Here is a 26779-nt window from a genome sequence, read left to right as displayed (position 1 = left end):
GGATTAATTCACTTGTTAATACATATTTGATAATATTTATGTTTTCCAGTCACTATTCCAGGTATTAGGTTCATAGTCTTGAAGGACAGTCTTTTTTTCCCAGTTTTTTTGAGATATAATCAACTTATAACATTGTGTAAGATTAAACAGTATAATATGATGACTTCATACACATATATATTATGAAAAACTTTCCACAATAAGGTTAGTTAACACCTCTATTATGTAACATAATTTTGATTTCTTTGTGTGTGATGAGAACATATAAGATCTATTCTTTTAGCAACTTGCAAGTATATAATACAGCATTAGTAACAGTAGTTACCATGCTGTACAATAGAATCCCAGAGCTTATTAATCATATAACCAGAATATTAAACCCTTTGACCAATATCTCCCTGAGTTTTGAAAGATACAGTGTAAAGGAGAGAAATCTCAATGCATGAGAAGGTTGTGCATTGGAAGAAAATTTTGCTGAAGTATTTCACTCTGCTTTGGTGGGGTTATCTCCTAGATGGAATCTTAAATCAACAGATAAAAATGGGGAAAAGGCATAAAAGGAAGAGGGATGAGTGCATGTAAAACACAAGAGTGATTACAGTGTGCTTGAGGAGCAGAACTATTTGAGTATATCTCAAGCATGGAAACAATTTAGAGGGTGCCAAGAGAGAGGCTGGAGAAATACGTAGGGGTCAGAATACGAAGAACTTTTATCTAAGAGCAATGGAGAGTCATTAATGGATTGTCCAAGAGTTATCATTTTTTTAATTTTCCACAGACTCTAATCCAAAGAAACGGTGGTGGATCAAAGGACTACAGGCAATAGATCACCCCAATATTAAACCCTGGAGCTTTTTCTGACGTTATCCTAAACATTTTTTTCCAGGCAGTAAAAATGTCTTTGTGCTGTGGCTTTGTAATTAACTTGAGATTTGAAACCAGCAAGTGAGAGACCACTGGTCCATGTTCACGGACAAAGGAGTAAGGGATGACATGGGGAGTGACATTCAAATATTTCATCAGGTGGGTGAGAGTAAGGGATGGGAATGCACTTTGATTCCAGGAGTTTTTCATAACAAACACACCACGTTTTTTTGATGGAAATGTATGCTTCCCATTGGAAGATTACTTCATACTGACAGAGGTTATTTTATGAGTCTCATTCTCAGGAAAGACTGATTTGCTAACATACTGGTCTCCTCTCCAATGTCATAGTCACCTTCATTATTTGTGATGAATTCCTGCCTCTCAGAGCTCTTAGTCATGCTGGGGAGAAACATCACTCTGGTGAGTGAGTTCATCCTGGTGGGCTTCCCCACCGCCCCCTGGCTGCAGGTCCTGCTCTTCTCCCTCTTCCTTGTGGTTTACTTGCTGGTGGTAATAGAGAATCTTGCCATCATGCTCACTGTCTGGGTCACTGGCTCCCTCCATAAGCCCATGTACTATTTCCTGAGTAGCCTGTCCTTCCTGGAGGTCTGGTATGTCTCTGTCACCGTCCCCAAGATGCTGGATGGATTCCTCCTGCAGAGACGGCGCATCTCCTTCACAGGCTGCATGACACAGCTGTACTTCTTTATCTCGCTTGCCTGCACGGAGTGTGTACTTCTGGCAGCCATGGCCTATGACCGCTATGTGGCCATCTGCCACCCTCTCAGATACCCAGTCATCATGACCACAGGTCATTGTGTACAGCTGGTGGTTTTTTCCTATATGACTGGTTTCATGATCACTGTGATCAAGGTCTCTTTTATTTCACATGTCACTTTCTGTGGCTCCAATGTCATGAACCACTTTTTCTGTGACATCTCACCAATCCTCAAACTGGCCTGCAAAGACATGTCCACAGCTGAGCTAGTGGACTTTGCTTTGGCTATTGTCATTCTTGTCTTCCCTCTCACCACTACCATCCTCTCCTATGTCTACATTGTTTCCACCATTCTGCGTATACCCTCCACCCAGGGAAGGAAGAAGGCCTTCTCCACCTGTGCATCCCACCTCACGGTAGTCATAATTTATTACACAGCCATGATTTTCATGTATGTTCGGCCCAGAGCTATTGCTTCATTTAACTCCAACAAACTAATCTCAGCTGTGTATGCAGTCCTCACGCCCATGCTAAATCCATTCATCTACTGTCTGAGGAACCAGGAAGTCAAGAATGCTATCAAAAAGACAGTGGGTGTTGGCCAGTGCTTCCTGCTCAGCTGAGGCCTGCTGCCTTGAGGAGGAGACTGTTCCAGACAGGAGGTCGTTCCCATGACACTTATCGTTCTGTTTTTAGCTTGCTCTATAGATCAGAAATCTTTAAAAAAAAACAAATTGCAGCAAGGCAAACGTTTCAAAAAACTCTTAAAAGTAGAAACCACATATTCGAAATGTATACTTTGAACAATTATTCTGGATTCTGACTTAAAGCCTGCCTCTATATACAGCTGTACAATTGAAGTATGTCAACTCACTTGCCACTGTAGAACCTTCCACCAGATGCAGCTTAATTGTCACTTGTCACTCACTGAGAGGGTTTTGATTTGAGTCTGCAAATGATTGATTTATTATAATCTCTGTGCAGTCAAACCTCACTGCTAATGATAATCTGTGTTTTCCACCACTCTCCAGACCTAGCATCACTGCCTCGGCTCCACCTCAGATTCTCAGACATTAGATTCTCATAAGGAGCACTTGACCTTGATTCCACACACGCATAGTTCACAGTAGAGTTTGCACTCCTGTGATAATCTTATGCCGTTGCTGATCTGACAGGAGGTGCATATTAGAGGAATGATTTCCGTAATCCTAGACACTTACATCTTCCCCTGCTTAGAAAAGTACCAAATTCCTTAATTTGACATATTTGGTTTCTTTAATTAAAAGTAACGCCTTGCTGTGTCCCACTGCCTGCCCTTTGCTACAAAACTCCTGTATATCCTAGCTCTACCCCTCATCTCCTCAGAGCACTATCTCAGAGCTATCTGAAATGTTGTCTCCCAGCTGCAGACCTCATTTTGCCCAAATAAAATTTGCCTCGTTGGGCTTCACTGATGGTCAGTGGTAAAGAATCTGCCTGCCAGTTAAGGGTACAGGCGTTTTTCCCTCATCCAGCAAGATCCCACATGCGTGGAGTGACTAAGCCTGTGTATCACAACTATTAAGCATTTCTTTTAACACATGCATGAGACACAGATTCAACTGTTTTCTATTTCGGACCACGGCTCATCTTACATCAGTCTTTTCCTGATTTGGTTTCCTTCTCTTTTTGAATTTTTATCCAAGTTTTTAGGTATCCATATTTCTTAAATGATCACTATAAACATAAAACAGTCATTTGAGATAAACTTTCTAGCATTCAACCATGAATCTATGCTTTCCTATCTGGCTTTTATTTCCTTTTAAAGTTTCTCCCCTTTTCCTGAGAATGGAAATTGAATATGAGTGAAAAGTCAATATTCAATAGAATATTGACTCATCAATGAGAACTTTTTGAAGAGAAAGAGAGGACAATCTTGTTTAGCAAAGGAAAGATCTACTGAACTTAAGGATTTCCAATCCTTGATCTCTGTTCTGAAAAATTTTTTAGAACTGGGTGCTACTCTGAGATCAAAATATAATTAAAAACTTTCAAATGTGAATTTGAAAAAAAATAGGCTTTTAATCACCAAATGGATTGATGCAATTTAGATAAACTCCAGAAATTATGGTGCCTCCAAATTAAACTACAAGGCCATTTGTAGATACACTAAGCCCATATATTGATTTAAAGACAAAGACTCACTTAAACTGAGACAATTCCATGGGGGGAGAAATAGAAATAAATGGAAAACAGGATAATAGGAAAACAATATATTTAAAGCTCATTATTATAGAGACCATCTTGACAAACTGATGCTTTTGAATTGATGCTTTTGAACTGTGATATTGGAGAAGACTCTTGAGAGTCCCTTGGATTGCAAGGAGATCCAATCAGTTCATCCTAAAGGAAATCAGTCCTGAATGTTCATTGGAAGGACTGAAGCTGAAACTGAAACTCCAACACTTGGCCACCTGATGCGAAGAATTGACTCATTTGAAAAGGCCCTGATGCTGGGAAAGATTGAAGGTAAGAGGAGAAGGGGACGACAGAGGATGAGATGGTTAGATGGCATCACTGACTCAATGGACATGAGTTTGAGTAAACTCCAGAAGTTGGTGATGGACAGGGAGGCCTGGCGTGCTGCAGTCCATGGAGTCACAAAGATTTGGATACGACTGACTGAACTGATCATGACAAAAAATTCTAAAGGCCAGGAAAGAAATTTTGGTTGACACAGAAATGTGCCTCTCATGCTAATACAATTTAGCATGATGCTAAGAGTAAACTTGACTAACATCAGAAACTGAACTTGGAGGAAATACTTTAAAAGGTTCAGTATAAAATAGGTAATTTGCAGGTTTAGAGTATATGTTCTGAAATAGATGGCCTGGATTGCATGAGGGTTTTAGCATTTGCCCCATCACCTTTCACTCTCTAAAGTGCCATATTTTAAAAGCAAATTATGCGGTCACCGTAGTTTTATGGACCTGGAACTCAAGATTTGTAATGGGGTTGTCCTGTGTCTACTTAGTTAAATTGAAACTACATTTTCTAGAACTTCCTTCCCTGTGTATTAATAGTTCAAGTTTAGTATAGACCACAGAGATATTTTGTGTGAGATTTAGAAGGCAGAGTGGAAGCAGTAGCTATATCCCTTTTATTATTCTTCCATGTAGGAAGTTGATTAGGGACACTATTGTAACTTACAGATGTTATCACTGACTCACCTTGTAGATGTGGGGCAGTGGTTCAGTTGACAACTCCATCAGCTCTCATCCAGCTCCCTTCCTTCATCTTCTCTAACTCATGGGCCAGGAAGGAGTTTTTTTATTATAACCAAGGGCACCAGCTTCCTTTGCAGATTATTTGAATTATCAAAGTCAGGTAATTGGATGATTGGAGGCTGTAAAAGACCAAAACAGTCTTTAGCTCATCCTGATGGATTTCAGTTTATTATTATCCTCCCCCATGTCATGTTCCTCTTACCTCCCCAAGTGCCTGTTCCCATGACTTAGATCCATTGCTAATCATAGAGGAAATAGTCATATCGCTTCATGAGATCAAATGCCTATAAAATAATAAATTCCATATTCCATAACAAAATAACAGTTCTGTTTCTTAGATAGAACTCTGATACAATGCTTGATAGACAAGACAATAATTCACATATGGTTGACCAGTGAAACCAAGAAGTCATTTAGAGTAAGAGAACAAAGTAGATGAGGAAGGTTGTACAACAATGCCATAGTGAATTACAGTATGCATGTATGAATAAGGTTTGATGAGCATGCAAAGCCAACAGAAGAGGAGTGCACCCAGATTTGCAAAAAAGGGAAACTAGAAAACTGCTCTCTTATGAAAGTCAATGGTATTTTGAAGAAGCAGGAATATTGTCACAGGCTCAGTTAAAAAAAAGACAATAGACCCAAGATTGATTCATTCATGCTAATCCTACACAGCAAACTGAGATTTAATTATAGTTTTGGCTTTCACAAAAATGAGTTTAATACCAGTCAATCAGGAATCAGCACTGGTTAAGCAATCCGCCTGATAATTTTTGCCATTCCCTATAAGGAAAGTGACCTGTAATAACATTATCTGCTTTTTGGCCTAGTTCAGCTTCCTTGTTCCTTTTCCCTTCTGTCTATAAAATTACTTCACTGTATAGCTCTTCAGAGATACCTTCTGTCTACTAGATTGGACTCTGAACCATACATGAATCACTGAATAAAACCCAAGGGATCTTTAAAATTTACTCAGTTGAGTTTTGTTTTTAAAAATTCCTAAGTGTAAGGAGGTTATTGATATTTCTCCCAGCAATCTTGATTCCAGCTTGTGTTTCTTCCAGTCCAGCGTTTCTCATGATGTACTCTGCATATAAGTTAAATAAACAGGGTGACAATATACAGCCTTGACGAACTCTTTTTCCTATTTGGAACCAGTCTGTTGTTCCATGTCCAGTTCTAACTGTTGCTTCCTGACCTGCATACAGATTTCTCAAGAGGCAGATCAGGTGGTCTGGTATTCCCATCTCTTTCAGAATTTTCCACAGTTTATTGTGATCCACACAGTCAAAGGCTTTGGCATAGTCAATAAAGCAGAAACAGATGTTTTTCTGGAACTCTCTTGCTTTTTCCATGATTCAGCGGATATTGGCAATTTGATCTCTGGTTCCTCTGCCTTTTCTAAAACCAGCTTGAACATCAGGAAGTTCACAGTTCACATATTGCTGAAGCCTGGCTTGGAGAATTTTGAGCATTACTTTACTAGTGTGTGAGATGAGTGTAATTGTGTGGTAGTTTGAGCATTTTTTGGCATTGCCTTTCTTTGGGATTGGAATGAAAACTGACCTTTTCCAGTCCTGTGGCCACTGCTGAGTTTTCCAAATTTGCTGGCATATTGAGTGCAACACTTTCACAGCATCATCTTTCAGGATTTGAAAGAGCTCAACTGGAATTCCATCATCTCCACTAGCTTTGTTCATAGTGATGCTTTCTAAGGCCCACTTGACTTCATATTCCAGGATGTCTGGCTCTAGGTCAGTGATCACACCATCATGATTATCTGGGTCATGAAGATCTTTTTTGTACAGTTCTTCTGTGTATTCTTGCCACCTCTTCTTAATATCTTCTGCTTCTGGTAGGTCCATACCATTTCTGTCCTTTATTGAGCTCATCTTTGCATGAAATGTTCCTTTGGTATCTCTGATTTTCTTGAAGAGATCCCTAGTCTTTCCCATTCTGTTGTTTTCCTCTATTTCTTTGCATTGATCGCTGAGGAAGGCTTTCTTATCTCTTCTTGCTATTCTTTGGAACTCTGCATTCAGATGTTTATATCTTTCCTTTTCTCCTTTGCTTTTCACTTCTCTTCTTTTCACAGCTATTTGTAAGGCCTCCCCAGACAGCCATTTTGCTTTTTTGCATTTCTTTTCTATGGGAATGGTCTTGATCCCTGTCTCCTGTACAATGTCACGAACCTCATTTCATAGTTCATCAGACACTCTATCTATCAGATCTAGGCCCTTAAATCTATTTCTCACTTCCACTGTATAATCATAAGGGATTTGATTTAGGTCATACCTGAATGGTCTAGTGGTTTTCCCCACTTTCTTCAATTTAAGTCTGAATTTGGCAATAAGGAGATCATGGTCTGAGCCACAGTCAGCTCCTGGTCTTGTTTTTGCTGACTGTATAGAGCTTCTCCATCTTTAGCTGCAAAGAATATAATCAATCTGATTTCGGTGTTGACCATCTGGTGGTGTCCATGAGTAGAGTCTTCTCTTGTGTTGTTGGAAGAGGGTGTTTGTTATGACCAGTGCATTTTCTTGGCAAAACTCTATTAGTCTTTGCCCTGCTTCATTCCGTATTCCAAGGCCAAATTTGCCTATTACTCCAGGTTTTCTTGACTTCCTACTCTTGCATTCCAGTCCCCTACAAGACCTTTTAGAACTAACACCCAAAAAAAAAAAAAAAAAAAAGAATTTCTATAAGACCTATCCAACTCTGTTAGGAAAGGCAACATGAGGGTAGTGGTATCCTATAGGAGAAGAGAGGAAGAAGGGGTCAAGGAGTATATTTAAAGAAATAGTTGAGAAGTTCTCAAGTCTGGGGAAGGAACTGGATGTACAAGTCCATGAAGCTAAGAGAAGACCTAATTATCTCAATGCCAAAAGACCCTCTCCAAGACATATTATAGTAAAACCGTCAAAAGTCAATGACAAAGACATAACATTTAAGGCATCCTGGGGATAAAGAACTGATACAGAACAACCAGGAAACAAAATGGCAGTATAATTCCTCATTCATCAATCATCACCCTGAATGTAAATGGGTTAAATCACTAAACAAAAGACACAGAGTAGCTGGATGAATTAAAATCCAAGACCCAACTATATACTTCCTCCAAAAGACTCACTTCAACTTGAAAGATAAACACAGGTTCAATGTAAATGGATGGAGGATGATCTCCAAGCAAATGGCCACTAAACAAAAGTGGATGCAGTCATACTCATACCAAACAAAATAGACTTCAAGCCAAAAAACATATAAAAGAGACAAAATGGACATTATTTAATGGCAAAAGGGGCAAGTCATCAAGAATACATAAGTTATTAATACATATGCACCTAAAATAGATCACCAAAATATATAAAACAATTAAACCTCAAAGGATAGATGGACAGCAATGCAATAATTTCAGCTCAGTTCAGTTCAGTCGCTCAGTCGTGTCCGACTCTTTGAAACCCCATGAATCGCAGCACACGAGGCCTCCCTGTCCATCACCAACTCCCGGAGTTCACTCAGACTCACGTCCATGGAGTCGGTGATGCCATCCAGCTATCTCATCCTCTGTCGTCCCCTTCTCCTCCTGCCCCCAATCCCTCCCAGCATCAGAGTCTTTTCCAATGAGTCAACTCTTCGCATGAGGTGGCCAAAGTACTGGAGTTTCAGCTTTAGCATCATTCCTTCCAAAGAAATCCTAGGGCTGATCTCCTTCAGAATGGACTGGTTGGATCTCCTTGCAGTCCAAGGGACTCTCAAGAGTCTTCTCCAACACCCACAGTTCAAAAGCATCAATTCTTCGGTGCTCAGCCTTCTTCACAGTCCAACTCTCACATCCATACATGACCACAGGAAAAACCATAGCCTTGACTAGATGAACATTTGTGGGCAAAGTAATGTCTCTGCTTTTGAATATGCTATCTAGGTTAGTCATAACTTTCCTTCCAAGGAGTAAGCGTCTTTTAATTTCATGGCTGCAGTCACCATCTGCAGTGATTTTGGAGCCCCCCAAAATAAAGTCTGACACTGTTTCCACTGTTTGCCCATCTATTTCCCATAAAGTGATGGGACCGGATGCAATGATCTTTGTTTTCTGAATGTTGAACTTTAAGCCAACTTTTTCACTCTCCACTTTCACTTTCATCAAGAGGCTTTTGAGTTCCTCTTCACTTTCTGCCATAAGGGTGGTGTCATCTGCATATCTGAGGTTATTGATATTTCTCCTGGCAATCTTGATTCCAGCTTGTGCTTCTTCCAGTCCAGCATTTCTCATGATGTACTCTGCATATAAGTTAAATAAGCAGGGTGACAATATACAATCTTGATGTACTCCTTTTCCTATTTGGAATCAGCATGTTAAAACTCCACTGACATCAATAGATAAATTATCCAGATAGAAAGTGAACAGCAGCCTTAAAGGAAAGATTAAACAAAATGGACTTATAGACTTATAAGATTTATAAGAATATTTCATAAAAATGCAGCAAAATACACTTTCTTCTCAAAAGTAAATTGAACATTCTCAAAGATTAACCATATGCGGGTATACAAAGCAAGTTTCAATGGAATTAAGACTGAAGTTGTATCAAGCAGACTTCTGACCACAATGGTATGAAACTAAAAATCAACTACAAGGAAAAAAAAAAAAACTAGAATATCACAAGTATGTGGAGACTAAACACATGCTACTGAACAATTATTGAATTAATGAAGAAATAAATGAATAAATAAAAAAATATCTCAAGACAGAAGAATATACAACATATCAAAATTTATGGGATGCAGCAAAGAGTACTAAAAGAGAAGTTCAAAGCAATACAGGTCTACCTCAAGAAAAAAGAAAAATCTCAAAAAACCTAACATTACACTTAAAGGTACAAGAAAAATGAGAACATTGCCTAAAATTGGTATAAGGAAGAAAATAATAAAGATCAGAGCAAAAGTAAATTATAAAATAGAGACTAAAAAGACAACAGAAAAGATCAATGAAACTAAGAGCTGATTCTTTGAAAAGATAAACCAAATTGGTAAACCTTTAGCTGGACTCCGTAAAAAAACAGAGAGAGAAAGAAGAAGAAAGAAAACTTGCAGATATATCAAATCAGAATTAAGAGGAGAAATTATAACAGATACCATAAAAATAAAAGAATCATCAGAAATTATCAATACTTTATGTAAATTGCTGAATGCCCCAAAAATAGATAACCTAGAAATGATGAAAAACTTCTTAGGACTGTACAAACATCTAAGAGACTAAACTTTTGGAGGTGAACACATTGTATTGTGTAGAGAAGTCAATATAATATTGTACACATGAAAGTATACAATGTTATCTATATAATGTTATAAACAAATGTTGCCTCAATTACATACACACACATGTATATAATGCACTCTGAAATCCCATAATACCAACTGTAAATATATATTAGTAATTAGAGATGGGCATAAAGACATTTGAAGCAGTGTATTTATTAATAAAAGGAAAAACTGGGAACAATCTAAATGAATAGAAAATAGGAAATAAGTTGATTCATCAATTATGATATATTAACTCAATGTAAATACACAGACAGCCATGAAAAACTATGATTTCAAAGAACAGCTAATGATGTGAGAAGGTCCAATGACCAAATGATAAATAAAAATGGCAGAGCAAAAAAAAGCTATGGAAAACAGAAAAAGAAAGTAAGCTGAATACCAAACTAAGTCCAAAGAAACAGTTAATGCTGGAACAGAGAAAAATGTTTTAATAAGTGGAATTAATTAGTATTCCCAAAGAAATCTCACAGTAGTTCCACAAAGTATCCAAAAACATGATGCTTTCATAAAGAATTTGACATGTTCCACCAAGCTAGGCTTTAGCACTGCATGAACCAAGAACTTCCAGATGTTCAAACTGGGTTTAGAAAAGGCAGAAGAATCAGAGATCAAATTGCCAACATTCTCTGGATCATAGAGAAAGCAAAGGAATTCCAGAAAAACATCTACTTCTGCTTCATTGACTACACTAAAGCCTTTGACAGTGTGGATCGCAACAAACTGTGGAAAACTCTTAAAGAGATGGGAATACCAAACCATCTTACCTGTCTCCTGAGAAACCTGCATGTGGATCAATAAGCAGCAGTTAGAACCCTGTATGGAACAGCTGCCTGGTTCAGGATTGAGAAAGGAGTAAGACAAGGCTATTTATTGTCACCCTCTTTATTTAACTTACATGCAGAGTGCATCATACAAAATGCCGGGGTGGGTGAGTTACAAGATGAAATCAACATTGCTGGGAGCAATATCAAACACTTCAGACATGTGAATGATACTACTCTAACGGCAGAAAGTGAAGAGGAACTAAAGAGCCTCTTGATGAGGGTGAAAGAGGAGAGTGAAAAATCTGACTTAAAACTCAACATCAAAAAAACTAAGATCATGGCATCTGGTCCCATCACTTCATGGCAAATAGAAGTGGAAAAGTTGGAAGAAGTGACAAATTTCCTCTTTTTGGGCTCTAAAATCACTGTGAATGGTGACTTCAGCCTTTATTAAATTAGAAGACATTTGCTTCTTGGCAGGAAAGCTATGACAAACCTAGACAATATGTTTAAAAAGGGCTTCCCTGGTGGCCCAGCTGATAAAGAATCTGCCTGCAATGTAGGAGACCTGGGTTCAATTCCTGGGTTGGGAAGGTGTGTTTAAAAAGCAGAGACATCACTTTGCAGACAAAAGTCCATATAGTCAAGGCTATGATCTTTCCAGTAGTCATGTGTGAATGTGAGAGCTGGACAACAAAGTAAACGGAATGCCATAGAACTGATGATTTTGAACTGTGGTGCTAAAGAAAACCCTTGAGAGTGCCTTGGAAAGCAAGGAGATCCAACGAGTCAATTTCAAAGGAAATCAACCCTAAATACTCTTTGTGAGGACTAATGCTGAAGCTGAAACTCCAATACTTTGGCCACCTGATACAAACAGTTAACTCATTGGAAAAGACCTTGATGCTGGGAAAAATTGAAGGCAGAAGGAGAAGAGGGTGAGAGAGGTTGAGATGGTTGGATGGCATCACCGATTCAATGGACATGAACTTGCGCAAACTCAAGGGACAGGAAAGCCTGGCATGCTGCAGTCCATGGGATGGCAAAGAGTCAGACACAACTTGGTGACTGAACAACAACAACAATTTTCATCATTTATATTTAATCTATCACTATGATCAATTAACTTCCCCTCACAAATAACTTTCAAATCCACTTGTTATTTGCCCATCACCAACATCCTGGTACAAACTACCATCATCTGTCTCCTTGACCACTAATAAGTCTTCCTCATTTATTCTTGCCTATCTGATCCCAATGTGTTAGGGATGATGAGCAAAAGCAGGCATAACATATGCTGTCATGGAGTTCATAATCTTTTGAGGTAAACAGAAAAGATTCAATTACATAAGAAAGCAGCAATTGGCACAATGTACGAAAGAGATGGTTGGATGGCATGAATGACTCGATGGACTTGAGTTTGAGCAAGCTCCGGGAGATGGCGAAGGACAGGGAGGATGGCGTGCTGCTGTCCATGGGATTGCAAAGAGTCAGACACGACTGAGCAACTGAACAACAACAAAGAAAGCTATGGGCTTCCCAAGTGGTGCTAGAGGTCAAGAACTTGCCTGCCAATGCAGGAGACATAAGAGATGCGGGTTTGATCCCTGGGTTAGGAAGATCCTCTGGAGGAGGGCACAGCAACCCACTCCATTATTCTTGCCTGGAGAATCCTATGGACAGAAAAACCTGGCAGGCTACGTCCATAGTGTCACAAAGAGTCGGACACGACTGAAGTGACTTAGCATACAAGCATGCAAGAAAGTTATAACATGCTATGAGAGTGTTGACTTCCAAATGGTCTCTAAGAAAGACCTAAATCTGGAATATGGCTGACACAGCCCTCCATGGTGTGGATTCTGCTTATCTTTCCAGCCTCATCTTCCACCACTCTCCCACTTATACATTATTATGGAAGTACACTGGCTCCCCTTTTTCCCCATTTGCTCAAGTGCCCTATATTCTCTCACTCCCCATGGGGCCTTTGTTGACAACATTTCTTCTGTCTATTAATGCTCTTCTCTACATTTCTCTTTTCTAGTTGGCTTGACAGATTTCAGCTTAAGCCACTTCTTAAAGGAAGCCTATTCTGACCTCCCAGAATTGTCAGCACCCCCACCCATTTGAATGATTTGATAGTATCCTATAGCTTTCTAACATGCTTTCTAACTACAATGGAATTAAATTAGAAATCAACAACAGAAAGAAATGGGGGGAAAGGAGACACCTGATTGTATAAGAAAACCAAGAAGAGGTGGTAGGGAATGGTGGTGGTGGTGGTTTAGTCACTAAGTCACATGTTAAACTCTTGTGACCCCATGGACTGTAGCCCACTAGGCTCCTCTGTCCATGGGATTTCTCAGAGAAGAATACTGGAGTAAGTTGCCATTTCCTTCTCCAGGGGATCTTCCCAACCCAGGGACAGAACTTGGGTCTCCTGCACTGCAGGAGATTGCAGATTCTTTACATGGTGGTGATGATGGATAGGATGCTTATGTTTTATAAATCAAAAAGAAGAGACTAGTTCAAGTAGTAGGGACTTGTCTACCATGTTGAATCCTACTGAGAGGATAAATAAGGTAACACTAAACATTTTCCACTGAATTTGGCAAGTTTGGAAGATTTTACTAACCTTGCGAATTGTTGCTTTCTTGGAGCTATGGGGGAGTAAGTCAGATTAAGTGAAAGTGAACGAGAAGTTGCTCAGTCATCTCTGACTCTTTGTGACCCTATGGACTGTACCCTGCCGGGCTCCTCCATTCATGGGATTTTCCACACAAGAGTATTGGAGTGGGCTGCCATTTCCTTCTCCAAGGGATCTTCCTGATCCAGGGATCAAACTTGGGTCTCCCTCACTTCAGGCAGACTCTTTACTGTCTGAGCCACAAGGGAAGCTCAAGTCAGATTAAGTTGGGTCAATAAATAAATTGAAGGTAGGTAAATGGAGACAGCAAGAGTAGACAATGTTTTTGATAAAACTGTTGTGGAGGGAAAGAAACTGAGTAGGGGAGAGGAGAATATGGGATGTAACAGATTAATTGTTTTGGTTTCGCTTTTCCCATCTTTGCTAACTTTTGCCTTTTTAATTTGTTTCTGAATGATATTTTAAAGTGCCATTATGAATTTTTGTTATTTTCTTCCTCCCTGTATACTGAAAATTATTTCTGTTGCTATTTGCTTTCTTGCTGGATTTTACTTTCTATTAATTTTAACTTCCCCGTGAAATAGTATATTTTTACCAGTTAATTATACTCAATCACATTTATTGTCAGAATTGGTAAGACTGATCATATTTTGACAACTGTATTTTATGGTTGGTTTGTTTTCCATGTTTCTTTTTTTAAAATTTCTTTCCTGAGGTACTGGTTGAATCAAACTTTCTTTATCTCTTTATTTCTTGTGATATGAAATTTTCACCTTTATTTCTAGAAGTGGTTTTCTTTTTTATGACAAATAAAACTGGTTCATTGAATGAGTTGGAATCAGTAGGGTAAAAGCAAAAAGCAACTTTATTTTTCTCATGACTGCCTCCTTCAGTCTGTTCTATAAACTCAGTTCTTACAAACCCTGGATGAAATATCATGTGAATCTCCTAGTTTTCTCAGTAAATCCTAGTCTTTAAAAATTTTAGTACAGTCTAATACAATCCCTAATTGAACTGAAATCTTCTCTCTTCCTCCAACCCAGATCTACCTCATAGAAAGGAATTGAGGATAGCTTCTTCACTATTTTTCCGCCTTGTTTTTACTCTTCCTTCATTACTTTGCTGTCTCTTGATCGTCCAAGATTGAAAGTGAGAAGATATACAAATGACTTATAAACATATGAAAAGATTATTAACAGTATTAGTCATTTGAAAAATGCACATGACTGCCACATTGAAATGGCTATAATCAAAAGGACAGACAATAATAAGTATTTATGAGGTTGTGGAGAAATTAGAAACCCCATGCATTGTTGGTAGGAATTGTAATGGTACACATGTCTGTTTTGGAAAACAGTTTGTCAACTTCCCAAAATGTTAAACCAAGAGTTAATATATGACCCAGTATTTTCACTCTTACATATGTACCCAAGAGCAATGATACCTATGCCTACATAAAACCCTATACACAACTGTGTATACCAGCATTAGTCACAGTACTTACGAAGTAAAAATAGCACCAATGTTTACCAACTGATGAATGGATGAACAAAATACGGTAGATTGATACAATGGAATATTATTCAGCAATGAAGAGGAAGGAAATACTGATACATACAGAAACAGTCTACTAAGTGAAAGAAGCCATATACAGAGACCACATATCGTATGATATTCGTTTAAAATGTCCAAGATAAATAATGTCCAGCAGAAAGTAGAACAGTGGTTGCCTAGGGCTAGGAGGTGGAGGTTGGGGGAAGGCAGGAGTGAATGAGTACAAGGTTTGTTTTGAAGGTGACAGAATGATCAAACAATGAAGTGTGGTGATGATTATGTGAGTGTGTGCATGGTGTCTCTTTAGTCATGTCTGACTCCATGAGACCCTGTGGACTGTAGCCCACCAGGCTCCTCTGTCCATGGGAATCTCCATGCATGAATACTGGATTGGATTGCCATGCCCTTCTCCAGGGAATCTTCCTGACCCAGGGATTGTATCTGTAGCTCTTACATCTCCTGCATTGGCAGGCAAGTTCTTTACCACTAGTGCCACCTGGAAAACTGGTGATGATTACATATCTCTGTAAATATACTAAATCATGTGCTTTAAATAGGTAAATTTTATGGTACTGTGAAGGAAAACTATTGCCTACCACATCAGTGAACAAAGGATGTTGTAGCTATCAAGCCACCACATTACAGCTGTCCCTGTGAAGAGCCCTGAGGGAACTCAGGATGAAAACAAAATGCTGGTCATTGAGCAGTCACTGCTGCAAAAACTACTCCCAATCGTGAACCTAGAGAAGACTAAGGATAAGAAGGCACAGGATACCGGCCCAGATGAAACAAGTTACTCCAATGAGTTCAAACTTTGCATCTTCCCATACATGGAAAAGCACTAATTTTGTTGATTTGAGATGTCTGGTTTTCTTTAAATAACAGTAATCTTTTGATATTCTGACTACCTGCTCTTTGTCACAAAAACTGCTATATATATTGGCTCCCTGCCCCTACCTCAGCCTCTTCAGAACATCACTTTATATAAAGTAGAAATCAAAACTGAATTCACAGATTATATATGATTGACAAGTAGAACACTTGTGGCATGGGAGCGATTTATAGGAACTGTGAAAGCCTCATTATTCTGTCACGTCCTTGTCTGCTGTCATTACTCTCTTTTTTTCCTGTGCTTGTCTTTCTACACCAAATGTCCCCTCACCACATTTCCACTGATCAAACCATGTCTGTGGTACATATTCCAACATGAGTAATATTTTATGTTTGTATAATTATCACACAAAGCAGTGCTTGAATTGCTTTTATACAGATAACTTTTTATCCTAACATCAGTGACAGGATATCAACAAGAGAATTATTGTTACCCACTTTTTTTAAATTTTATTTTATTTTTAAACTTTACAATATTGTATTGGTTTTGCCAAATATCAAAATGAATCCACCACAGGTATACATGTGTTCCCCATCCTGAACCCTCCTCCATCCTCCCTCCCCATACCATCCCTCTGGGCCCTCCCAGTGCACCAGCCCCAAGCATCCAGTATCGTGCATCGAACCTGGACTGATGACTCGTTTCATACATGATATTTTACGTGTTTCAATGCCATTCTCCCAAATCTCCCCACCCTCTCCCTCTCCCACAGAGTCCATAAGACTGTTTTATACATCAGTGTCTCTTTTGCTGTCTCGTACACAGGGTTATTGTTGCCATCTTTCTAAATTCCATATATATGCGTTAGTATACTGTATTGGTGTTTTTCCTTCTGGTTTACTTCACTCTGTATAATAGGCTTCAGTTTCAATCACCTCATTAGAACTGATTCAAATGTATTCTTTTTAATGGCTGAGTAATACTCCATTGTGTATATGTACCACTGCTTTCTTATCCATTCATCTGCTGATGGACATCTAGGTTGCTTCCATGTCCTGGCTATTATAAACAGTGCTGTGATGAACATTGGGGTACACGTGTCTCTTTCCCTTCTGGTTTCCTCAGTGTGTATGCCCAGCAGTGGGATTGCTGGATCATAAGGCAGTTCTATTTCCAGTTTTTTAAGGAATCTCCACACTGTTCTCCATAGTGGCTGTACTAGTTTGCATTCCCACCAACAGTGTAAGAGGGTTCCCTTTTCTCCACACCCTCTCCAGCATTTATTGCTTGTAGACTTTTGGATCGCAGCCATTCTGACTGGTGTGAAATGGTACCTCAGAGTGGTTTTGATTTGCATTTCTCTGATAATGAGTGATGTTGAGCATCTTTTCATGTGTTTGTTAGCCATCTGTATGTCTTCTTTGGAGAAATGTCTATTTAGTTCTTTGGCCCATTTTTTGATTGGGTCATTTATTTTTCTGGAATTGAGCTGTAGGAGTTGCTTGTATATTTTTGAGATTAGTTGTTTGTCGGTTGCTTCATTTGCTATTATTTTCTCCCATTCTGAAGGCTGCTTTTTCACCTTGCTAATAGTTTCCTTTGATGTGCAGAAGCTTTTAAGTTTAATTAGGTCCCATTTGTTTATTTTTTGCTTTTATTTCCAATATTCTGGGAGGTGGGTCACAGAGGATCCTGCTATGATGTATGTCAGAGAGTGTTTTGCCTATGTTCTCCTCTAGGAGTTTTATAGTTTCTGGTCTTACATTTAGATCTTTAATCCATTTTGAGTTTATTTTTGTGTATGGTGTTAGAAAGTGTTCTAGTTTCATTCTTTTACAGGTGGTTGACCAGATTTCCCAGCACCACCTGTTAAAGAGATTGTCTTTAATCCATTGTATATTCTTGCCTCCTTTGTCAAAGATAAGGTGTCCATAGGTGCGTGGATTTATCTCTGGGCTTTCTATTTTGTCCCATTGATCTATATTTCTGTCTTTGTGCAGTACCATACTGTCTTGATAACTGTGGCTTTGTAGTAGAGCCTGAAGTCAGGTAGGTTGATTCCTCCAGTTCCATTGTTCTTTCTCAGGATAGCTTTGGCTATTCGAGGTTTTTTGTATTTCCATACAAATTGTGAAATTATTTGTTCTAGCTCTGTGAAGAATACCGTTGGTAGCTTGATAGGGATTGCATTGAATCTATAAATTGCTTTGGGTAGTATACTCATTTTCAGTATATTGATTCTTCCAATCCATGAACATGATATATTTCTCCATCTATTAGTGTCCTCTTTGATTTCTTTCACCAGTGTTTTATAGTTTTCTATATATAGGTCTTTAGTTTCTTTAGGTAGATATATTCCTAAGTATTTTATTCTTTCCGTTGCAATGGTGAATGGAATTGTTTCCTTAATTTCTCTGTTTTCTCATTATTAGTGCATAGGAATGCAAGGGATTTCTGTGTGTTGATTTTCTATCCTGCAACTTCACTATAATCATTGATTAGTTCTATTAATTTTCTGGTGGAGTCTTTAGGGTTTTCAATGTAGAGGACCATGTCATCTGCAAATAGTAAGAGTTTTACTTCTTCTTTTCCAATTTGGATTCCTTTTATTTCTTTTTCTGCTCTGATTGCTGTGGCCAAAACTTCCAAAACTATGTTGAATAGTAATGGTGAAAGTGGGCACCCTTGTCTTGTTCCTGACTTTAGAGGAAACACTTTCAATTTTTCACCATTAGGATAATGTTTGCTGTGGGTTTGTCATATATAGCTTTTATTATGTTGAGGTATGTTCCTTCTATTCCTGCTTTCTGGAGAGTTTTTATCATAAATGGATGTTGAATTTTGTCAAAGGCTTTCTCTGCATCTATTGAGATAATCATATGGTTTTTATTTTTCAATTTGTTAATGTGCTGTATTACATTGATTGATTTGCAGATATTGAAGAATCCTTGCATCCCTGGGATAAAGCCCACTTGGTCATGGTGTATGATCTTTTTAATGTGTTGTTGGATTCTGATTGCTAGAATTTTGTTAAGGATTTTTGCATCTATGCTCATCAGTGATATTGGCCTGTAGTTTTCTTTTTTTTTTGGCATCTTTGTCAGGTTTTGGTATTAGGGTGATGGTGGCCTCATAGAATGAGTTTGGAAGTTTACCTTCCTCTGCAACTTTCTGGAAGAGTTTGAGTAGGATAGGTGTTAGCTCTTCTCTAAATTTTTGGTAGAATTCAGCTGTGAAGCCGTCTGGACCTGGGCTTTTGTTTGCTGGAAGATTTTTGATTACAGTTTCAATTTCTGTCCTTGTGATGGGTCTGTTAAGATTTTCTATTTCTTCCTGGTCCAGTTTTGGAAAGTTGTACTTTACTAAGAATTTGTCCATTTCTTCCATGTTGTCCATTTTATTGGCATATAATTGTTGATAGTAGTCTCTTATGATCCTTTGTATTTCTTTGTTGTCTGTTGTGATCTCTCCACTTTCATTTCTAATTTTATTGATTTGAGTTTTCTCCCTTTGTTTCTTGATGAGTCTGGCTAATGGTTTGTCAATTTTATTTATCCTTTCAAAGAACCAGCTTTTGGCTTTGTTGATTTTTGCTATGGTCTCTTTTGTTTCTTTTGCATTTATTTCTGCCCTAATTTTTAAGATTTCTTTCTTTCTACTAACCCTGGGGTTCTTCATTTCTTCCTTTTCTAGCTGCTTTAGGTGTAGAGTTAGGTTATTTATTTGACTTGTTTCTTGTTTCTTGAGGTGTGCCTGTATTGCTATGAACTTTCCCCTTAGGACTGCTTTTACAGTGTCTCACAGGTTTTGGGTTGTAGTGTTTTCATTTTCATTCATTTCTATGCAAATTTTGATTTCTTTTTTGATTTCTTCTGTGATTTGTTGGTTACTCAGCAGCGTGTTGTTCAGCCTTCATATGTTGGAATTTTTAATAGTTTTTCTTTTGTAATTGAGATCTAATCTTACTGCATTGTGGTCAGAGAAGATGCTTGGAATGATTTCTATTTTTTTGAATTTACCAAGGCTAGATTTATGGTCCAGGATGTGATCTATCCTGGAGAAGGTTCCATGTGCGCTTGAGAAAAAGGTGAAATTCATTGTTTGGGGATGAAATGTCCTATAGATATCAATTAGGTCTAACTGGTCTATTGTATCGTTTAACGTTTGTGTTTCCTTGTTAATTTTCTGTTTAGTGGATCTATCCATAGGTGTTAGTGGGGTATTAAAGTCTCCCAGTATTATTGTGCTATTGTTAATTTCTCCTTTCATACTTGTTAGCATTTGTCTTACATATTGCGGTGCTCCCATGTTGGGTGCATATATATTTATAATTGTTATATCTTCTTCTTGGATTGATCCTTTGATCATTATGTAGTGACCATCTTTGTCTCTTTTCACAGCTTTGTTTTAAAGTCTATTTTCTCTGATATGAGTTTTGCGATTCCTGCTTTCTTTTGGTCCCTATTTGCATGGAAAATCTTTTTCCAGCCCTTCACTTTCAGTCTGTATGTATCCCCTGTTTTGAGGTGGGTCTCTTGTAGACAACATATGTAGGGGGTCTTGTTTTTGTATCCATTCAGCCAGTCTTTGTCTTTTGGTTGGGGCATTCAACCCATTTACGTTTAAGGTAATTACTGATAAGTATGATCCCGTTGCCATTTACTTTATTGTTTTGGGTTCGAATTTATACACCGTTTTTGTGCTTCCTGTCTGGAGAATATCCTTTAGTATTTGTTGGAGAGCTGGTTTGGTGGTGCAGAATTCTCTCAGCTTTTGGTTGTCTATAAAGCTTTTGATTTCTCCTTCCTATTTGAATGAGATCCTTGCTGGGTACAATAATCTGGGCTGTAGGTTATTTTCTTTCATCATTTTAAGTATGTCTTGCCATTCCCTCCTGGCGTGAAGAGTTTCTATTGAAAGATCAGCTGTTATCCTTATGGGAATTCCCTTGTGTGTTATTTGTTGGTTTTCCCTTGCTGCTTTTAATATTTGTTCTTTGTGTTTGATCTTTGTTAATTTGATTAATATGTGTCTTGGGGTGTTTCGCCTTGGGTTTATCCTGTTTGGGACTCTCTGGGTTTCTTGGACTTGAGTGATTATTTCCTTCCCCATTTTAGGGAAGTTTTCAACTATTATCTCCTCAAGTATTTTCTCATGGTCTTTCTTTTTGTATTCTTCTTCTGGAACCCCTATGATTTGAATGTTGTAGCGTTTAATATTGTCCTGGAGGTCTCTGAGATTGTCCTCATTTCTTTTAATTCGTTTTTCTTTTTTCCTCTCTGATTCATTTATTTCTACCATTCTATCTTCTAATTCACTAATCCTATCTTCTGCCTCTGTTATTCTACTATTGCCTCCAAAGTGTTTTTAATTTCATTTATTGCATTATTCATTATATATTGACTCTTTTTTATTTCTTCTAGGTCCTTGTTAAACCTTTCTTGCATCTTCTCAATCCTTGTCTCCAGGCTCTTTACCTGTGATTCCATTTTGATTTCAAGATTTTGGATCAATTTCACTATCATTATTCAGAATTCTTTATCAGGTAGATTCCTTATCTCTTCCTTTTTGTTTGGTTTGTTGGGCATTTATCCTGTTCCTTTATCTGCTGGGTATTCCTCTGTCTCTTCATCTTGTTTAAATTGCTGAGTTTGGGGTGTCCTTTCTGTATTCTGGCAGTTTGTGGAGTTCTCTTTATTGTGGCGTTTCCTCACTGTGTGTGGGTTTGTACAGGTGGCTTGTCAAGGTTTCTTGGTTAGGGAAGCTTGTGTCGGTGTTCTGGTGGATCAAGCTGTATTTCTTTTCTCTGGAGTGCATTGAAGTGTCCAGTAATGAGTTATGAGATGTCTATGGTTTTGGGGTGACTTTAGGCAGCCTGCATCTTGGAGCTCAGGGCTGTGTTCCTTTGTTGCTGGAGAATTTGCTTGATATGTCTTGCCCTGGAACTTGTTGGCCCTTGTGTGGTGCTTGGTTTCAGTGTAGGTATGGAGGCATTTGATGAGCTTCTGTCAATCAACGTTCCCTGGAGTCAGGAGTTCCCTGGAGTCAGGGTTTGGACTTAAGCCTCCTGCTTCCAGTTATCAGTCTTATTTTTACAGTCGTTTCAAAACTTCTCCTTCTATATGGCACCATTGATAAAATATCTACGTTAAAGATGAAAAGTTTCTCCACCATGAGGGTCACCCAGAGAAGTTCACAGCATTACATGGAGAAGAGAAGAGGGGGGAAGGATTTAGAGGTGACCTGAATGAGATGAGGTGGAATCAATAGAGGAGAGAGTGGGCTAGCCAGTAATCACTTCCTTATGTGCACTCCACAACTGGACTGCTCAGAGATGTTCACGGAGTTTTACAGAGAAGAGAAGAAGGAGGAAGGAGACAGAGGTGGCCAGGAGGATAAAAGGGGGGAATGAAAAGGAGGGAGACACATCCAGCCAGTAATCAGTTCCTTAAGTGTTCTCCACCGTCTGGAACACACAGAAATTCACAGAGTTGGGGAAAGTAGAGAGGGGTTAGGGAGGAGACACAGGTGACCTGGTGGAGAAAAAGGAGATTCCAAAGGGAGAGAGAGCAGTCAAGCCAGTAATCTCGCTCCCTAGTGAAAAATGGGTACTGAAGATTGGGTTCTTAAAGGTACAAAATTGGTAACAAATACATAAAAGCAAAAATTAAAAATCTAGAGTAGAGTTTGGAATTTCAAAAATACAATGTTAAAGAAAAGAAGAAGGAAAAGAAAGAGAGAAAAAAACCCAAAAACAAAGTCACAAAAATTATAAAGAAAATATAGGTACAAAATTGATAACAAATACCAAAAAGCAAAAGTTAAAAGGCTAGAGTAGAGTTTGGAATTTCAAAAATACAGTGTTAAAAAAAAAGAAGAAGAAAAAAGAGAAAAAAAAAAGTTGCAAAAATTTAAAAAGAAAATATAGGTACAAAATTGATAAAAATTACCAAAAGCATAAATTAAAAATCTAAGTAGAGTTTTGAATTTCAGATATACAATGTTATATAAAAGAAGAGAAAGAAAGAGAGGAAAAAAAAGTCACAAAAATTATATAAAAAAATATAGGTACAAAATTGATAACAAATACCAAAAAGCTAAAATTGAAAATCTAGAGTAGAGTTTGGAATTTCAAAAATACAGTGTTAAAGAAAAAAAAAAAAAAAAGTCAAAAAAGTTATAAAATATATATATATGAAGTTTGCCTTAAAAAAATAGGGTCTGTCTCTTTTTTTTTTTTTTTGCTAAGTAATAGTAGGTTATAAAAGTGAAAATTAAAGGAATAATAGAGGACTTAAAATTCTTTAAAAAATTTAAAAAAAAAGAAAAAATGATCGTAAAAATAGTAAAAATATATCTAGGACTTTCTCTAGTTTTGTTGTGGGTATTGTGGGTTCAGTTCATTTTCGGCTAGTTCCTTGGTCCGACTTATATTTCTCAAGATCTATAGGCCCCTTCTTATGAAGTCGGTACTAACCACAGGGTTTTAATCTATTGCCTGTAGCTTACAAGGCGGTTCCCTCTGTTATAGCTTCTTCTGTTTGCTGGTCTCTTCAGTGTCTGGTTTCTGCCCTGACACAAAGGGGATGGTGGAGGACACTTTTTTTTTTTTTAGGCTCACTTGTTCAGTCGCCCTGTGGGGAGGGAGGGACCCTGCAAACAAATAACACTGGCGTGTGCTCGCAGTGTCTCTGCCACACTGGGCCTGCCCCCGCTCACGGCGTGTGTAGCCTCCCTGCCCACACTGCTCAGGCTCTAGGTTGCTCCACTGGGAACCATGTGTGGCTGGCCCTGGGCTGCTTGCACCTCCTAGGTCCAAGCCGCTCAGGTTCAGGCACTCGGGTAGTCCTCAGAGGCACAGACTCGGTTGGGCCTGCGTTTTGTGCCCTTCCCAGGTCCAAGCAGCTCAGGTGATGAGGTGTTTGGTAAGCGCGATTCCTGAGACTTATCACCTCCCCGCTGCTCAGTAATCTAGGTGTACAACCGGCGCACCTTCTCAGGCAGATGTTGACTGTCTAGACCCCCAAAAAGTTTTAGTTAGCAAAGAAGCCTGCTTACAGTTTTATAGATAATGTCTCTCTGGGGCTGCGAATGCCCCCTTCTGGCTCTGGCTGTCTGTCACCGGAGGGGGATGGTCTGCAGCCAGCTATCTCTGTTCAGTCCTTTGTTCCGGCGAAGGCCTGGCGGTGTCTTAGGTTAGGGCTGGCTTTTCATGTGGTAGATATCCCACAGTCTGGTTTGCTAGCCCAAATTATTTCGCTCAGATAGCGCTCGGGGTATTCAGGCCAGATCCTTACTCTAAGCGATGCAGCCCGCGCCAAGCCTCTCCGCCCAGCCCCCGCTTGCTAGTGGTGTGTGCAGGCGTCTGCGCTGCTTCTCCGCTGGGGGAGTTACCGTAGGGCTCCTAATCGATGAATTTGTGGGGGAGAAAGTGTTCTCCCCGTCCTACTCCTCCACCATCTTAGCTCCTCCTCTGTTACCCACTTTTATGAGTAACTAAACTGAGGGATAAGGACAATTTTCTACAACCAAATATCTTAAAAATGGTAGAAACTTGATTAGGAACCAGATCTTTTGACTGCAGAGCCAAAATCATTTCCCTTCATACTACATCTAAACTGTCTTTCTGCCATGAGTCTGGAATGAGACCATCTTAATGAAACCTTTTCCATGCTCCTAATAGAAAGTTTCTCACAATGGAGTTTCTAGAGCATTTTGTATCTCTCATAGCTCATGTCACATTCTACCCTCACTGTAGTTTGTAATTCTCACTTTACTTACAACACTAGAGGTTTCCAGAAGGTAGAGACCATGACTTACAAATTTTTATTTCAAAGAATGTATAAGCCAATGCACTATATATAATATGAGTCCAATAAATGCAGAAAACATTTTATCTAAAGAATAATGAAGTGAATATCTTCATTAACCCACTTAGATTTCTTATCTTGATTTTAGAGTATTTCATATTGCTTCAGGAGTAAAAGGAATCAACTATATTATACACACAGATACAGACAGATGTGGTCCAGTTAAAAGGGTAATTGGTAAATGGATGGAGATACATCATCCCTGTCCAGGTCTCCTGGATATAGTTTGGCAGTGTAGACATTGTTTCCCTAGAGCCAGGACAGATAGAGTACAAGTGAGCCTCCTGGGAGGAAGGCATGGGTAAAACGTAGGTAAGTGTTAAGTATATTCTACCTTGGCTCCAGTCGTCCAGTCTTAGTGCTGCAACACCTACCATGCAGTCTAAGCAGAGACCAGACATGGATCTTCAGGAAGCATACAAATATGCAGACCAGTGTGCTTTATCATGATCAGTGCAAAGGTCTGAAGGATTTCCCATTATCAGAAGAGAACAAATGGGTCATGGTGAGCATTTGGAACTACCAGGAGAGACTGGTTGATCCCTGAAGGAAGCTTCAAGGAAAATGAGGAGGGACTTGGGGGAAATGGCAGCAGGCTCCACTCCTGAACAGAAGAAAGGGTGTTGGGGAAAATGGCAAGAAATAAAGATTCAGGGTACACTGGGTATTTACCCTAGGGGAAATTGGGGCCAGTGGAAGGTCTTTTAGGTGTTGGAATAGGATATGTGTTTTGTTTTAGAAGACTCTTAGTCTCAAAGAGACTCTTGTTCTCTTTGAGAACAAGAACAAGGACTAAAAAATGTTCTATAGCACAATGAAAGGGTTTCTTTCCTTGGATACTACAGAGATCTCAAAGCTCAGTGCTCGTAGTTTTGAATGTCAGGAAAATAGTTTCTCTGCAATTCTTCATGCTTCAAAATAGATCCTACTGAGAAGTATATTTGTGTACCTCCAAAGAAAGTGGAGGGGAATATGAAGTAGGAGCAGTAGAGTTGGATATATGATCATAATACATTAAAGAGAAAATAAGGAAGCTCTGGGTGATCTCAAACTCATACCTTTTCAAAGATGCTATAGCCCTATACTCAAGGAAATTAGAGTTATTTTATTTCATAGGATATCATGGGAAAAGTGAGTAAAAGACAAAGAATGCATGACTGTGTTTATGAGGATGCATGAGTTTTCACTCAATGTGAGCATGTGTCGTTGAGTAAATATGTATAAATGTTGTGTGACAAAATTTAATAACGGATAATGCATGTAGCAAATAACCAGGGACCAAGTCTTATATTAAGTTCCTTACTAGCAATATCACATTTAATTCTCACAACTCAATCCAGTAAACTGACACTATTATAATGTTCTTAATTTAGAGGAGATGGTATGAAAGTAAATATTTGATAAGTGATCTGTGCAGTATTACACAGCTACTAGGTACTGAAACTGATACTAAAATCTTGCTCTGACCCTAAAATCAATGTTCTTAACTGGTGTGCAAAGGTGAGTGTGTAAGAAATTGTATAGCTGATGATTAAAATGTGAAATGTTACACACATCCCAAACAGTAGGTGCCACTATATTGGTGCAACTTCCTATGGGGATCTCAAAATTGATCCTTTTCCTTAGAAATAGCATTTGGTCAAAGGCACTGAGGAACTGGGCAAAGAGCTCCTTACTAGTAAACTAGATCAGGAGTGAATGAAGGGATATCAGGCTGATGGTAAGAGGCAGTCTCTTCCCACTCAATAAGCACTGAGTTCTGCTGATGTGTGCTACTCTGGAAAGGAGGCGGTAGTGCCAATAAAATGTATTTCTGCATCTCAGTATTCAGTCCCTTGCCACAAGCCATGGCCTGAAGATAGGTAGTCCTGCGAAATTTCTGGGCAAACCTTGATTGACCTCCAATCCTTCACATGACAAATGAATAGTATGGTTGACAAAAAAT

The 26779-nt window shown here is 38.7% G+C and overlaps 1 protein-coding gene across 1 annotated transcript; it reads left to right on the top strand.

The window, feature by feature from the left end:
- The first annotated feature begins 1263 nt into the window (after positions 1-1263).
- On the top strand, positions 1264-2208 carry LOC102268237 (olfactory receptor 6B9). Its single transcript, XM_005911288.2, has one exon. It carries the CDS (start codon positions 1264-1266, stop codon positions 2206-2208), a length of 945 nt encoding a protein of 314 aa, XP_005911350.2.
- The last annotated feature ends 24571 nt before the right edge of the window (positions 2209-26779 follow it).

The sequence above is a fragment of the Bos mutus genome, chromosome 15, assembly GCF_027580195.1.
Source record: "Bos mutus isolate GX-2022 chromosome 15, NWIPB_WYAK_1.1, whole genome shotgun sequence".
In the NCBI taxonomy this organism is placed as follows: domain Eukaryota; kingdom Metazoa; phylum Chordata; class Mammalia; order Artiodactyla; family Bovidae; genus Bos; species Bos mutus.
This window is presented reverse-complemented; position numbering and strand designations above follow the sequence as displayed.

Bases quoted from the DNA above. Each gene is read 5' to 3' on its own strand.
- LOC102268237 (XM_005911288.2), top strand. From the start codon at position 1,264: ATGCTGGGGAGAAACATCACTCTGGTGAGTGAGTTCATCCTGGTGGGC.